This window comes from Epinephelus lanceolatus, chromosome 17 (genome assembly GCF_041903045.1).
Source record: "Epinephelus lanceolatus isolate andai-2023 chromosome 17, ASM4190304v1, whole genome shotgun sequence".
Classification (NCBI taxonomy): Eukaryota; Metazoa; Chordata; class Actinopteri; order Perciformes; family Serranidae; genus Epinephelus; species Epinephelus lanceolatus.
Window position 1 is genome coordinate 33,853,514 of NC_135750.1, and position 16,299 is coordinate 33,869,812.

The 16,299-nt window shown below is 40.0% G+C and overlaps 1 protein-coding gene and 1 long non-coding RNA gene across 3 annotated transcripts in view; one reads left to right on the top strand and one right to left on the bottom strand.

The window, feature by feature from the left end:
* The window catches only part of xpo1b (exportin 1 (CRM1 homolog, yeast) b), a 30,114-nt gene extending 26,520 nt beyond the window's left edge, over nt 1–3,594 (bottom strand). The window contains exons 1-3 of one of the 2 annotated variants that reach the window (XM_033613293.2): nt 3,255–3,594; nt 1,562–1,693; nt 1,071–1,172 (exon numbers count right to left, since the gene is read on the bottom strand). In XM_033613293.2, the coding sequence (XP_033469184.1) occupies nt 1,071–1,172; nt 1,562–1,687 (228 nt within the window). In that variant the 5' untranslated portion in view covers nt 1,688–1,693; nt 3,255–3,594. Of the gene's footprint in view, nt 1–1,070; nt 1,173–1,561; nt 1,694–2,660; nt 2,681–3,254 lie in introns of those variants that run through there. The other variant, XM_033613294.2, reaches the window with a different exon arrangement.
* Nucleotides 3,595–10,548: 6,954 nt separating this feature from the next.
* Nucleotides 10,549–12,116, top strand: LOC144458449 (uncharacterized). Its single transcript, XR_013487939.1, has 4 exons — nt 10,549–10,632; nt 10,758–11,009; nt 11,115–11,207; nt 11,820–12,116. It is a non-coding gene; the product is annotated as an uncharacterized LOC144458449 (long non-coding RNA).
* The last annotated feature ends 4,183 nt before the right edge of the window (nt 12,117–16,299 follow it).

Genomic DNA, 16,299 nt, shown 5'->3' on the forward strand with positions numbered 1-16,299 from the left:
AGGTTAACATAGCCACCATAGTTTATCAGAGCCCATGCTGTGGGCACAGCACCCCTTTTTATATGACAGGAAACTTTAGGGTAAAAAGTGTTGCTGACCTTGATGACATCCTGGAAGTAGGAGTTCACTCAAAGCACACAAAGCAGATGCATTTTTAACCTATTTACCACATCTTAAACAACAAGGAGTTACAGTAAAACCTACAGTAATGCCCATATATTTAACTTTAAAGTAGATAGCGACAGCTCACTTTATTTTTCTACCTGATGTGTGCATTTGTAAGCTACAGTCCCTTTTACCAATAAAAAAATATGTTAGATTTGCTTTGCATTTTTAGTCTCATATCATTTATGTACAATACAGCATTCAAATTATACAGAAGTGTTTAGGCTTTTTAATATTGTGAAGTAATTTGTTGAATGACGAGCAAAGCAGGAAACAACAACTGCTTTATATTGCAACGTTTTGTTGATGCTTATCAGGAGAATTGCTTCAAATTTGCATTGCTAGAGGGTTCAGTGAAATAGAGACCTACATTGCTGCAGACTCTATATTGACAAATCAAAGTGGTACTAAAATAAATATAGCTGATAGGACTGGTGATTACTAAAGATGGGTAAAATAACAGGAGCTCATTCCCATTCAGTCCCAACAGGGCAGAATCCACAAAGGCTTATGTAGTATTGTACTGTATTGTATTGTAATACCACCAGGAGTTGACAGGTGAAGTCAGTTGTTCATCTAGTAGGTTCATATCCAACAGAATTCCTTTTATCAGAAGGACAGAGGTCCTGCATAGCTCAAGAGCTAAGGCATGGTGCCAATACCGCCAGCCCTGCATAGTCAACTTCTGCTGGGGCCATGTGCACCCATAACATGCTCTCAATAACAAGATGCACCAAATACTATATTCTATATCATTTAAAACATGTTGTCAAAAAACACTGTGGCTTAGTGTAAGGTTTTGTTTAGTTTTTCATTTTACTATTTGTATTTGTTATAGCATCCACTTCCTCAAAGCACAAGTAAGTGTCTTTCCACCAATGTTTACTGGACTGGAGCTAGCTTACTTTGGTGTTCATGTTCTGGGAGAACTCGAGGATGGTGTCCACTCTCGTCCAGGCATCTGGGTGCTCTTTTAAGTGTGTCAACACTTCTTGTGCCATTCTTTGCTGTAATACAAATATGAATGACACTTAAGTATAACACTGGGGTGCCATTAGGAGACTTGCACCTGCATTTTTTGAAAACAGGACAACAGTAATTTATAGACTTGTGTTGTCACCGTCATGTGAACAGAACAGGAAAGAACTGGCGGTGTGTTTTAGGTCAGGTTTGGGTTAAAGAGAGCATGTGGCATAGAAAAATACTGCTTGTCAAAAAAGTTGATCAACATTATATGCATATCCTTTTATTCCAAGGTGTAATTATATGCCCCCCCCCCACTCACTCCCTCACTCACTCACACACACACACACACACACACACACACACACACACACACACACACACACACGTGTCAGATGGCTTATAAAGCATTTGTATATGCTCCACAACGTACCTGTGGGCCCACCCCATGATATAGACAGTTCACCACATTATCCAGCAGGTTGATATCCAGTTTCTGGTTGAAGTCCAGCAGCTGCTGTGCTGCATGGTCTGCTAACATTGTCATAATTGCTGGCATAGAGCTCTGCAACAAGGACAGCAGAGGGAGGGGTCATGAGTGCACCAAACACATTCAACAGGCAAAGTCATGTGAACTGTGTGTTTAGAAACAATTCCAAACAGCTGACCACTACACAAACATCCCCTCACCAGTGACCTGTCATATTAAGAACTTAAGCTCATGGTGTCACAAGTCTGTCACCGTTCAAAGAGTATGCAAAGGAAAGTAAAGGAAAGCTTTGTTGGTTCTTTTGTTGGACTGAGTTTAGAAACCTGGAATTTGAGAAAAAAAATTGTTGGAAACAGTGCTCTGGTCCACCCCAGGAGTGGGGACTTGTAAGAAGGGACTCAGGCAGCAAAGACAAATAAGCTAACTAGACTGTTACTGTAGGAATGAAAAACCTTGAGAAACCTTAATTTACTTAGTGACAGGAGGGCTTTTACCAAACTGGCAACATACTAACTTGCCAAAAATGAGTTCATATGATTGAGTTCACTATTCTTAAAACTAAAGTCAATGACATTTCTTTGTTGATTTTAACAGACAGCAGTTTCAAACTAAAATATGAGCAGCCAATTCCTGTTCAGTCCGCCTACTCTGTTCTACTAATCAAGCACTTCTCTACGACCATATTAAGAAGGTTAACCGAGCCACGTGCCGGATATACTGGGCGACGTCACGTTGTTTACATCTGTAAGTGACGGAGTTCACTCCTCCAAACACCGACCTCAACACAAGTAGCAGGCAGTCGTGATAAAAATAATGAATGCAACTTACAACTTTGTTGACAGTTACTGGCATTGCCCACAACGTAGCTAACGTAAACAGCGTGCACGCGGCACTGGCGTACTTCACACAAAATGCTAACATTAGTTAGCCGTTAGCAGTGTGTCGCACAAACAGTTCACATGTGGTCCTTCAGTGCTGACTACAACCACTCCCACCAAGGATACCAGGGACGGAGGGCTCCCATACATTTAATTTTACTCACTGTATCATATCACTGTTTGGGGAAGTTGACGCTTTGTGTTGCGGCTACACTCCATGAAGACTGGCGACGGGTTGGTCCAATAGTGACGTTTACAGACGCTTTACATTACGCAGAGATAAAGTTAACATTACCCGCCGCTAAGTACCTAGCAACATCAACTTGACATCCGCTCACATCACAGACACGGGTGATGCTGCTGTAGTGGGAGAGGCACGGATTTAATCATACAGCGTTTAGTAACTTATTCATCTGCAGTATCGCACGTAACGTTACAAGATGCATCATCGGTTAGTTATGTATTTAGTTAGGTTAACGTTAAGTTACAGCACGTTCTCTTGCACCCGACGTTAGCTACGTTAATCCTTATAAAGTGGTAAATGCTAGCTAGCGGGCAGTCGATGGCTACTCGGTTATCCCACTGATGCCACTGAATTCTGAATTAGCGTTGTCTTTTCAGCAGCAATATGACAAGCTATAAGATAACACGACTAAACACCAACACCACAATGCATTTTATTCTTTGTTACGTTACAGATAAAGTCAAGAAACGTTAATCACGGCATGGCAGGTTTGCACTTCACCCCAGTTACCTACCTAAAGTCCAAGGCTCTGACTGAAAAGAGTGGCGTTTGCCAAAGAAGTTACAAGATATAGTGTGTACTTCAGTATCACTGTTGATTGGAAAGATTTCCTATTTCTGCAGCGTTGACTATCTCCAGTTCCAGCAGTGAGTGATGTCTGGCTGGTAAGAACCACTGATGTGGATTTCCAAAACTACTATCACGGCAAACCCTGCAATATGTCACTCCGATACATTTTACGAAACAAAGTAAACCTTGATTCACTAATTAATTCGTTACTCTAATAATTTTCCAGCGGGGCGGTGTAGAGGTTGTGTGCCTGCGCCTCCTCTCCTCTCTCAAGCAACTAACTCGCAACCGGTTGAAACCGGTTCAGACTGGGAGATTCCATCTCGGTTTAGTTTTCAGCCGATGGCGCCGCGTAAAGTTTGGACTGGGGTTACGCCCACACCGCGCTGTGATTGGCTCCAGCTTTGCCGGAGACTTCCTAGTTGGTGTCCTATTGGACAACTGACCTGTCAGTTTATTTCAATTCGCTCAAGCGCCCACGCGACTACTCCGCCCGGAGAGAAAAAGAGGGCAGACTCCCATGCAGAATGGACTTGTACATGACTCCGCTTATCAGAATAGCGAATAAGTAAGCGACTACTGTTTATTGCTACTCCTGAGGGTCGAGTTATACATTACCTGGATTCATGTAAATGCTACATAGCATTACTGTATGTGCGTCTAATACGAGGCGTATAAGTAATGCCATTTTAATGATTTTATCCACTTAGACTCTCTGTGAACGCTCTACTACTTTAAAACGCAATATACTCTGAAAGGACAGTGGCTGCCTCATGCAGGTACACTATCAGGTTGAATGATGTGATAAACCGCAACTACCATTCATTTGCCTGTTGCTTGTAAGCTGGTAATTTTCCACCAGCCACGAGTGGGAGTGGTTACATGATCATGAACGCACGGGGTTAGAAAAACGACCTGGAGGAGAATTTGTTCCCCGAACGGGCAACAGTACCAAAGTGATCGGTGGACTTGTTAAATAAATAGTGCCAGTACCTGCAGAGACAAGTAATGTATGAGAGCTGGCTTTATTTCGCTAATTGAGAGCCATATACAGCGTGCACCGCTGTCAATTGAGGATGCAAACATGACAGCGTTTTTTTTCTCCTTTGTGGTCACGTGGTCCAGCGCGCTACTTGATGGAAAAATACTGGATTTGGTGTGTAGTGGAGACAGTACACAACCCTGTAAAGTCATTCAGGGAGGATTTTTCGAAGGGCGTTAGAGTCTTTACCCAGCAACACTGTCTGCCACTCATTTTTTTATGTCTCGGCGATCCTTCGAAACATGTTCAAATCATTTATGTTAATTGAAGTAGCTGAATTACTGTTTGTGCTTATGTCAGTTCTGTTTCTGAAGTGCAGGTTGGGTTTGGACTGGAAAACAAATGTCATTTTGTCCTCATGTTTTAAATGTATCAGCTGATGTAAATATGTAATTGCAAGTTTCTGATTTTTGTTGTTTCAGAGTTGGTCATTGCAATTAGTGCATTATAAAAACTATTATGCCCACAGTGCATGTCACAATGCATGACAAGTGGATTTCTCTCTGTAATGCAGGAAGGTGCAGGCTATCATGCCTCACAATATCCTTCAAATAAAGTGTAACTTCAGATCTTGCTTAAGAAAAGTTAAAATGTGTACAATTTCCCATCTCAAATGCAAGTTATCTGTTGTCTTACCTATTGTATCTATGCACTGTTGGTGTGTCAGTGTCCTTGGATCAGTCTCACACTCCAGACAGTTGGCCTATATCCGAGCCTTTGTTATTAACAAACAAGATTTCAAAGCTTATTATCTATGTGTTGATTCACGAATGCCGTTTGGTTTGCTCTCCACGCTGTCACATTCCTAGAAACCTCGATTCTAGCAGAAGAAGAAAAAAAAACATATTTCTGGACACAAACAGGTCAGCCCACTTTTCAGGACGACAACAGTCTTGGAGAATTTAGTGTCTGAAGTTCAACCTAGTATGTGAAATAAGTTTATATAGGTCTGTTTATATAGGTCTGTATAACACTCTCCGTCCTGTGATTATTTGCTGCTTAAACTTGTGGTTTGTTATTTACATGTATTGCATGCTCCTAGTTGTCCACACCTGTGTTCTCGATCATGATATCAGATATGCAAACAAAGTAGCATGTCTTCTATTTTGCTTTTTATCTAATCCACCATATGAATATTTTCTGAATACGCATTCATTTAGTATTAAATTCACAAACCATATATTATGAGTGCAAATAAATATAAACATGCAAATATGTGTGTTTATTTGGTCTCTTAAACATAAGCATTCACTGCAGAGAATGTAACCATCACTGGTAGTGAAGTCACAGTGATTTAAATGGTGTTTGAACTCCAACCACTGACAAAAAGTGATTTTCATAAGGAAGAAAACATAAGCTATGTTCTCAGAGGAGTGTTCATTAATGCTTTTATCTCAAACTAGGCCACACTTTTTAAGTTTACATCAGTAACAATTGATGTAATACTATGAAAATCCACAGTTTCATTCTGAGAGTCACCAAGTCAACTGCCTTCAGGCCCTCACTGTCAGCAGAGCTGAGCTTCTCTCATAGTGCAGTGCTGGAATTTATTGTTACACACGTGTGAAGTTTGGAGGTAAGCAACCTCAGCCAGGCGTAGGCTGGTTAAATCTTGTTCTGTCTGGTCTGGGCTTGGTAGTCCATTTACATATATTATCATTGCACCACAGTAGGGGGCTGACCTCCATGTGGCAATCAACTTAAAAAAAAACAAAACTTGTAATTTGTTGTGCTGGCTCATGCTGCTGCTGACCCAGTGCCTGGATGTTCAGCTTTGGCATATGAGCCTCAAGTAGTTAAAAGATAAATGAAAACTGGTGCACAACACAGAGGTTTCACAAAATAATGATGTGATTGCAAAAGTCAACATGTCAATTATGTTTTAGGTCTGCAGGACTGTGTGAAAGTGTGGAATCACTTCATGTGCTTATTCTTGGTGCAGGAAATAATATCTGTTTACACAGATAAGAATACCCTGCTGCCTTTTATTAGCCTGTTACTCCAGTCCATGTTTCATTCAGGACATTATATAAACAAATAACAGCGCCATCTTCTGCAGCTGAGTGTTAAAATTACTGCATTTGACATGTGATCCTGGAGCGCTCTCTGCTGGGGAAACAAACACATGTTCACTGAAACAGTCACTGAAAAGCTACACTAAAAGATAATACATTACATGTGAAGTCAGAGCAAAGTGAAATCAAGACAAACTCTTTTGAGAATATGTGTTATAAATGAGTGTTTCATACAAAACAAACAATAAAATTAAAAACCTGGTCATCACTAAAAAAACTGGTATCACATGTGTCCTCTTTTCCCAATCTGGGTCTTCTGAAGTTTTCCTCAAGCTAAGATATGAGATATGTGACTTTATGTTACTAAGGATAACACATTTCCCAGAAAACTGTACTTTTACAGATTTACAGTTCACACACATTAGTCAAACCAAGTGAGCATCATTCACCAATTTTATCCACAAACCTTGAGGCTGTTTATCTGATCAAAATTATAATGATCAAACTGAATCTTGTCGACATAGCAATACAGATCGATGATGTTTTTAGGGTGGTGTGAAATACATCTTACCCATAAACTTTGGAGCTACTTACTCATATTCCAACAACCCAGATCAGTTGCATTTAATGCCTAAAAAAATCTTGTCTGCTATGCGTCAAGCTGTGCCTCAATAGATCACACTGTATGTAGAGGATTGTGCTTTTCAGGCAGTCAGCAACTTAAAATATGAGATTATGAGTGAGACAGATGATTAAGGTACACTCCCAATATGATTATGAGACTACAGCCAGTGTTTGCTCTTGTACAATGATTACAGTGTTGCAGATAGGAGCACCTTGTCTTATCTTGGAATTGTATGAAATCATGTCTCTGCTGACTGTGAAGGTGTGGCTTCTTGAAGGTGTTTTGATTTGTCAGGTCTGGGATAGCAAAGGGTAATTCTGTTTATGTTTGTGTTTTATTACAGATATTAAGTCATTGATTAATATGGATATTATAGATAGCACAGGCCTTTTTCACAACAGGTGTTGTGACTCGTTACAGTTGAAGAGGTAAAAACTGTAGCAATCTAGTATAAAGAGCAACTTTATTGTCAGACCAATGGCCCTTTTCCACAGCAGACATGTTGATGAGTCATATTAGGAAAAGCACAGGTAAAATTAATAACATAAACAATGGTTTCCCAGTAAGCTATTCCAGTGAGGCAGCATTGACAATACCAGAGCCTCCTCTAAGTAGAATGCAATGTACAATGTTATTAACACCTGTGCTTTTCCTACTATGACATGTTTGTTTGTTTTGTATGTTTTATTCAGTCATCATCATCACATACAACAAAGGAACATACACAGATTTTCACACCAACAACAATAATAATCATAAATATAAACATTCTAGGTAACACACGAAAAATGCTAATTAATATATGATGGTAATGACTGAAAAGCTATAGGCTGAAGCATAATGCTTATATTTGCCCACCCTACACATGTCAAAATGTCTGCTGTGAAAATAGTCTATTGCTTTTAGCTCGGGGCCTTTATCAGGACCATCAGGACTTTAACTATGGCTCTGATCCTGAAACCGAAGCCATTGTTAATTTTATTATTTACACCTTTGTCTTTTCTACTAAGACATGCCAAAATTTCTTCTGTTTCCTGGCAGAGCTCACACTCACCAGCAGGCTTTGCTCTTGTAGTTTGTCTTTTACTTTAAGTCCATTCCTCAGTGCAGTAAGTACATGTCCATTAGTGTATTTACAGTAGATATATGCCATATCATTAAATAATGCTTGAGCACACCTTGCTGCACAGCTGGTTTGGATCCTTTAGGGAGTGCAGAGCAGAGCAACAATGACTGGGCAGTTTACAGGCAGGACATTAACCCTTTGGCCTGTTCCCAATCCACTTTGAATGAGTGACCATTTGAAATGTACGAATAAGACACATAACAGTAGCAATATTTGTCATAAAGTTAGAATCTATGCTAGATGTCCAGTATTCCTATACAGAATTATACCTCTATTTCATAGCGTTTCTTGGATTGAATCAAAAAAGTGTCCAGCTGTAAGTGTGACAATGTTTTGCTCGATCTCCTCTATTATTGTCAATTAACAATAAAAACAACAAGCTAAACAAGAAGAACTCTCAGGTCTCAGTCATGTTCAGTGTTGTCTAAGAATTGCATCCAAAGTGTACAGTTATTTATGGGAAGTTATAGAAGTAGTCACATTGAAATATTTCTGTCATTGAACTGTCTCTAAAATGTAGATGTGAGCTTCAGGTCTTTAATCAGCCATGACAACTATAAAAAGAAACCAAAACCAAACAGTTGCATTTGGGGCTTCCTCACAATACCAGAGTTCACTTTGAATGACTCTGAATAACTGTTTGTCAATTTGACCCCCACCGCCTCCATTTAAAGTGACCTGTATGTTTCCAGTAAAAAAGTAAAATCAGTGCTCAAGTTCAGAAATGACCTGCAGCACAAGTCTGATCAATATTCTTACATGAATAATTTAAAATAAAATCTCAAATACCTCAGCAAGTCTTGGAGCCAGAATTTAGTTTTTAAAAGTCAGCATAAATCAGTAGTGTTACACCATCAGAGTGTAGATATTATAAACCTTTGGGGGTGTATCATAGCTGGATGAACCAGTGTGGGGGCCCAAATGGCAAAAAATGCCATTGGGCACCCATTGCTTCCCCTCTACACACATGCACACCCTTATGCCCTCTATACCCCGATAAGCCAAAACATTAAAACCACGAATAACATTGATCATCTTGTTACAGTGCAATGTTCCATTGGGAAACCTTGGGTCCTGTCATTCATGTAAATGCTACCTGATGCGCCCCATCCACCGGAACACTGTTGCAGACCAAGTAAACCTCCTTATGGCAATGGCACTTGTCAGACTTTGCTCTGACCTGTAAAGGCATGAACACAAGCCCTCTGGGGGGTGTCCTATAGTGTCTGGCACCAACGCGTTGGCTTCAGATCTTTTGGGTCCTGTGGGTTGTGAGGTGGGGTAACAGCACGTCCCATAGATGCCGCTGCCATGGGGGGGGGGGGGGGGGGGGGTGCCTGATCTGCAACGGTGTTTAGGTGGGTGGAGCGTGTCTCACTCCAGATTTATGAATGGTCCAGTTTGTGCCAGAGTGCACCCCAGCATTCGCAGTAAGTATTTCCAAACACACCTTAAATGTACAATGCTACATGTCTCAGGAAGTGTGTGCATGCTTGCTATTTTAAGTTCAAATCTTCTTAAATACATTTATTCTTGTTAGAACATAAAAATATTTATTTTTGAAATGGGGGCGGCACGGTGGTGTGGTGGTTAGCACTGTCGCCTCACAGCAAGAGGGTTCCTGGTTTGATCCCAGGTGTAGGGTGTGGAGTTTGCATGTTCTCCCCGTGTCAGCATGGGTTCTCTCCCGGCACTCCAGCTTCCTCTCACAGTCCAAAGACATGCAGATTGGGGATTAGGTTAATTGATAACTCTAAATTGTCCGTAGGTGTGAATGTGAGTGTGAATGGTTGTCTGTCTCTATGTGTCAGCCCTGCGATAGTCTGGCGACCTGTCCAGGGTGTACACTGCCTCTCGCCCAAGGTCAGCTGGGATAGGCTCCAGCCCCCCTGCGACCCTCAAGAGGATGAAGCAGTTAGAAAATGGATGGATGGATGTTTTTTTTTAAATGGTAAAGCTGTCTATTCTTTTTTTCGCTGTGATCATAGCATAGCATTAAATCACATTTAATTAGTTAACTTGATGATATGTCACAAATGTAACCACATTTCACCTCACTTTTGTATCCCTTTGACCATAATTTTCATTTGAAAACTACACTCTACACTAGAATGTTAATGGTCTCCATGGCAATGTCATGTTAACATTGTTGCCTTGCTTTAAAACTGTACCACCTGGTTTTTCTTCTGAGATTTTGATGTACAGCTCTACATACAGGATGGACACCACCAGCTATTTAAACCCAGAAACTGCTGAACATCAACGACAGGAGCAGCCTAAGAAGAGCTTTTGTGACACAAGTGATCTTAAGGTAGGGATGGATTGATGCAAATGTGTACCCACTGCTCTGATGAAATGAATACAGTTTTAACCACTTCCAGATGTTAGTTTTAAACAAATGTTTTGCCCTGACAGACGATTAAAATCTTTCCAAGTCCTGGCACAGAATTCAGTCCTACTGCAGAGGATCTGCTCAACATGTTCTTGCCTTTTGGATGTGTCATTAGTGCTCAGGTAACTTTATTACAGACTGATTTACAAACTGACTTTGGAAACACAATTTTCACTTTTCACAGTCTTCACTGTTCTCATAGTAACACTATATACATATATATATATTTTTTTCTCTAATAACTCAGAAAACAGTGAAAGATGGACTCGTGTGGGGCAGGGTGACTTATTCTAATGCTCATGATGCTGCCATGGCCGTAATGAAACTGCAAGGGGCCGAAGGATTCATTGTGAGTCTGTTACACCACAGAGAGGCCCACAAGAATGAAAGATCGGAGAGAGCCAGTGACAGACCACCCTGTGTCCAACAGGACAGGTTTAGTAACATGACACAACAGAGGATACCCAGTCTGCTGGGCAATCCACCAGTTTACGACCAGGTAATGAGGCATTTGTACTTGATGTTTCTTTTATTTTTTCAGCTTTGTGATTAATTCTAGACGCCTTGACTAATTTAAGTAAAACTTCTGGTTTCCTTTTGTTAGGATGTGTGTCTTCATATTCAGAACTTGCCCATACATTTCCGTCAAAGGCAAGAGGTGCTCAGCCTCCTCCCTCCGTGCACGACCAATGTGAAGGTACTCATTTTTAAAGGCTCTGTATGTAACTTTGAGCAAATCCTTGTTTTTAGTAGCACCTCTCTAAGGCCGTTAAGTGAACTGCAGTCAGCATCCTCCATAGCCATGGAGCACATGCACAACAGTGATTGACGTGAATCCTTTTGATAGAATACTTGAAAATATTTTACAATCATATTAAGAATAACATTACCATCTGTAAGTTCCTGTATTTCATATGGACCATTGGCTCCATGATACATGATACTTACTAGCTTACCATTTGCAAATTATGAAATTACAAAGCAACCAACAGCAGAGCAATACAGCGTAGCTTAACAGCTAGCTAGCTAGCAATAAAAAAAAGATTAATACACATAAAACATTACACACAGTACCTTTAAAATCAAGTGGAAAATGACATTGTCCCTTCACAGTCACAACATCAGTGCATTCTATCTCAATACCTCTAATAATAATTGAAGTGATTTTTATATTTTTACCTGAATCAAAGCATTGTACGCTTATCTGTTCATTTCTTCAAGACTTTAAATACTTTGATAAAGTCACCTAAAAGTTTAACATGCTGTTTCTGCAGCCTTCATGTCATTTAACAGTATTATGACCCTACAGGTGGAGCAGAAAGGAGCCCTAGTGACACTTCCTGACTACTCCACTGCCTTGTGGCTCATGGATTTTTTAAATAACTTCTACACTGGCTCCAAACGCCTCTATGTTTCCTTTGCCAATAAAGGACGAGGGATGCACCCCAGAGAGAGGAGAGCACTGGGACAATGCCATCAATGGCACCAAGGTCTGTTCTGAATCCTCTGTGTACTACAGGATCTCTGAGACTGCTACAGCTAGAGCTTTAGAGCAGTCACGAACAGACCAACACAGTAACACAGCACTATATTAATAAATACCTCTATCTCTGCAGAGTCAAACTCTTTTTTGAGTGAACTGAGCTAAATTTATTGAAAACACACAAGGTGCTGTGAAGAGTTAAACTTCAGTAACAACTCATGGACCCTAGAAGACGTTGCTAGAGAGAGGACTCCAATCATGAAAACACAGTTTAGGAACAGCCAGACAGAGTAAGAGGCAGCCAGGCATGCACACATAAATACAAATGATTTATATGCATGAAGTTATTCATACAATACATGTTTATAGTTATATTAGTGTGACATCTCAATTTGCAAGTACATACAAGGTCAATGTCATGGACAGTTTACAAGACATGGTTTTGTATTAATTTAAATGTGATTAATACACTACACTAGATGTTTTATGTGACAGACAATAAGGTCAGTAGTTGTTTGGATAAGTAGGATTACTTGTTTTTTTGCAACACACACTGACTTAGTGGAGTGTTGGCGAAGTTTCTTTTTTCTGGTTCAATATGAAGGGTCTCAAATGAAGAAATGTTCCTTCCTGGGGTTGCAGCCATATGCTGCACTTCTGCACATCAGCCACTAGATGGACCTTTTGATACTCTGAAGTAAGCTTCACACGTTACAGCTAAGAAGCATGGACTTACTATATGCTTTGCAGCCATACAGACAGTTATTTTAATGTTACCAGCTGTGAAAGTGAGGCTGGTATGTTTTTTCACCATACGAGTCTCAAAATGGCAAAATGTGGTCCTGGAGACACCTATTGTAGTGGGAACTACCACAGAAACCAGAGAACTTTGGTAGGTGTTTAAATGTCCATTGTCTGTCTGTCAGTGGCCACCTTTTGTCTATGCAATAGCATCACAACCATGCAAGATGCAGACATGAAACTTAAGTTCCAAGATGGATGTGGTTCAAGCAAGGGCACCGGAAGTAGGGGAGTAGGAAGTAGGAAAGGGGCCCATTCCCCCCACCCCCCACTTTATACCCCCAGTCCACACTGGTTTTAAGTTGCAGATCGCTGAATAGCAGCTGGAGGGATCCTGTCCCTAGATGATCTCCGGTCATCTGGGGCTTCACCTTTATAGTCATTCTAACTTTCAGGTGAATGGGATTATCCTCAAATGAAAACTATTGCAACAAAATACAGAAAGTCTTATATCAGATAAAAAATGAAAAACACTTTTATTATGTGTCTATTTATCATGCATCTTCATCCTCCATATAACTTAACATGCTTATTCTTCTCATATATTAAGATTTCCCAGCTAACACTTTCAGTAAATGACCTCTTTTCCATTCCATTTCCATTTTATTTTCATATCATTTATCAAACATAATCAGAATAAAAAAATTGGTTTTGCTTATCTTAAGAACTCTTGGAACTACCAAACATGCTTTTATTTTTGCTGGTCGTGCTTTTATTTTATTTTGACAACTATCTAAAATGCATTTATTTTGTCTCTCTTAGCGAACTGCTGATGCAAGCATACATGTTTTTCCTTATCGTCTAACTTGTAGTTTTATTTCAACAAATATGTCAAAGCAGCATAAAAAAACTCACTGACTGCATTAATCCTCACTTGGCCCATAAACTCAGGGTGCATTCACACCAAGTGGGTGTGTAGTGGTTTAGTTGAACTCTGGAGTATTTACTTGTTTGGCTCAGTTCATTTGGTCATGTGAGAGCATTCGAAACAAAGTAGCAGCAAATAACAAACACAGGCAGACAGCAGAAAATGTGATTCTCAGCTCTCCTCCAAGAGAACTCTGTTAACACTTATTATAGAGGTGAAAACAAATAGAACAAGTTACAGGAAACAAAACACCAGGCTTTGTGTGGTGTGATCCTCTCACATCTCTGATTTGTTAATTTTACAGTCCATCTATCATAGCTGTACTCGCTATCTTACTGTCAGTCTCATGTTCCTCTCATGTTTACCTATGTTGTTTAATTTTCTGCTCACATGTCGCTCTCACTTATTTATCTTTATAATACTGGCTGAATGCCTGTTGGTCCCTATCCAGGTGTGGTTTAAATGATATGGCTTCTTGAAGCCTGATATCATGCTTCAGATTTCAGATACTTGTGAAATATCTGATATGGAATATTATTTGTCCACCTAGTTAAAGGGAAACTACACTGATTTCATATTGCACTTTCAAAAGGTTAGGGGACTTGTTTATGGATAAAAAAAGTCAAAGTCAAAGCTGCAATAGATAGAGAGGTAGGATAAAATTTTGGGACTACACAGCGCTCCAAAAGGTTTTTCAGAGGCACACTCGAAACCGTGTTATAATTATCAAGACACCAGTAATGTAAACAACTGTTTATTTGACATTGTATGTATGTCACAAAGGGGTTCATCCAACATTACAATTAGTTAAGTCACTAACGTTATGCTAAGTGGCCAGAATGTCGTGTAGCTAGCCTTACTACAAAAATAATTGTTTACAGTCTACCCTTCATACTACAAACTGATTCACCAGTATTTTCAGGCATTCTCTCTTATATTTATTCAATTTGCTGCTGACAACCATAAAATGATAATGCAGCTCATGGATGAGAAATAACCACAGCTGAAAATGGCATTCTCAAAATGTCTGGCAACAAACTCACTGAGGGTGTTTACAGAGATGCCATTCGAAACCCAGGATATTGAAGGGTTGTGCCAGTTCATAGGGGAAGATTTCAACCACTACTCCTTGTAACTGCTCCATGGGGCAAAAGGGTGCTCAAAAATGAGGAATAGGGGTAAAAATAAGAAATGTAACCGAGCCAAACAATCAAGGAGACAAATACATGCTGTATATTTTCACACTTAAACAGTCCTTACTAAGGTTGGACAACTGGCTATTAGGCCTACCTTTTAGTGACAGGGCATTACTATCAGAACAAAGCATTGAAAATGTGAGAGAAAGCTTCCTTATTAACTGTAAGTACAACCCAAAGTATGTGGGCTGTAATATAAAGCTTGTTTGTCCCTTTTCAGAATTATATTTTTTATATGGGAAAGCCTCTGAGACCTTCGTAATTTAAAAGATGACACTGAAATAGTTATTGTTTATACTCTGGTGGATGTCAGGACTGGATTTATTCACCGTGAGGTTCCCTGGGCAGCATTGTGCTCTGGGCCCCTATTGGCACCCTTATTTTTGCACCTGGTGAACAAAATATAAACATATATAATAAAGGCCGCTGTAAAGAATGAGGAAGAGTCCTGCACAGGTCCATTTTTGAAAACCCGCACCTGCTCATATCCATAAAGCTCAGTACCAGAACTGACCCGTTACCAGTCTTTATGTCTAAGTTGAAGCTGCACCCGCCTGCACCCATTAATAAAAGTCCCATGACCTGACCCACACCCGTGATTAAACATACATAGGCTGCAGTTACTCACATTAAGCTGGGTTCTATGTTCTTTAATTACAAATCAAGCAGAAGAGACGTCTCTTTCACAGGCTGCGCTCAAAGTGGTGATGGCGATAACATTCCGTGCAATCACTGCTAGGTTAGGAAATATTTTAGCACGCTTCTTCCACCACCATAAAACCTCAAAATGATCCCCCATGAGTGCCTTGAACTTGATATGGTGTAGTCTGCCACCTCATCTTCATGCTGCAAAGTTTCACTTTTTTCTCCATGTCGCTGACGAATGTGACAGCCGCATCAAAGGTTCAACTTGTGTCACTGACTTTCAAAATAAAAGGAACTGCAGCTTGATAATAATGATTTAGATGTCAAAATATTACACATGTACTGCACATCTTTTCTTTTATTCTGAAAATTTAAAAATATATTTTTTTGTAATCACCCGCTGCCTGCCTGCACGAAGTTCATTTTTACCCATGCCTCTTCCTGTGAATTTATATATATACATATTGTTACATGTTGCACAGCTTTTTGCGGGTTACACTCTAGGATGGGAGCCTCAAGTTCAGGTGTTCTACACTTGTCACCCAGGCCCCCAGGAAGTGCAACAGACTTTGACGCCAATTTGACATAGTGGCCAAACTGTGTAACTGCAACTTCCATTCTATGTGATGCCATTTGGCCCAAAAAGACCTTTTCTCACAGACTTAACTGGGAAAGAGACACCTGTAAATCAATGGATACATTTTTTAAGCATCACAATCTCTGGGAAATTACTTGTTTCACCATTGAGATGTGATCCATTTGGTTTGAATTTTTTTTGAAGATATAGAAGGGCAGC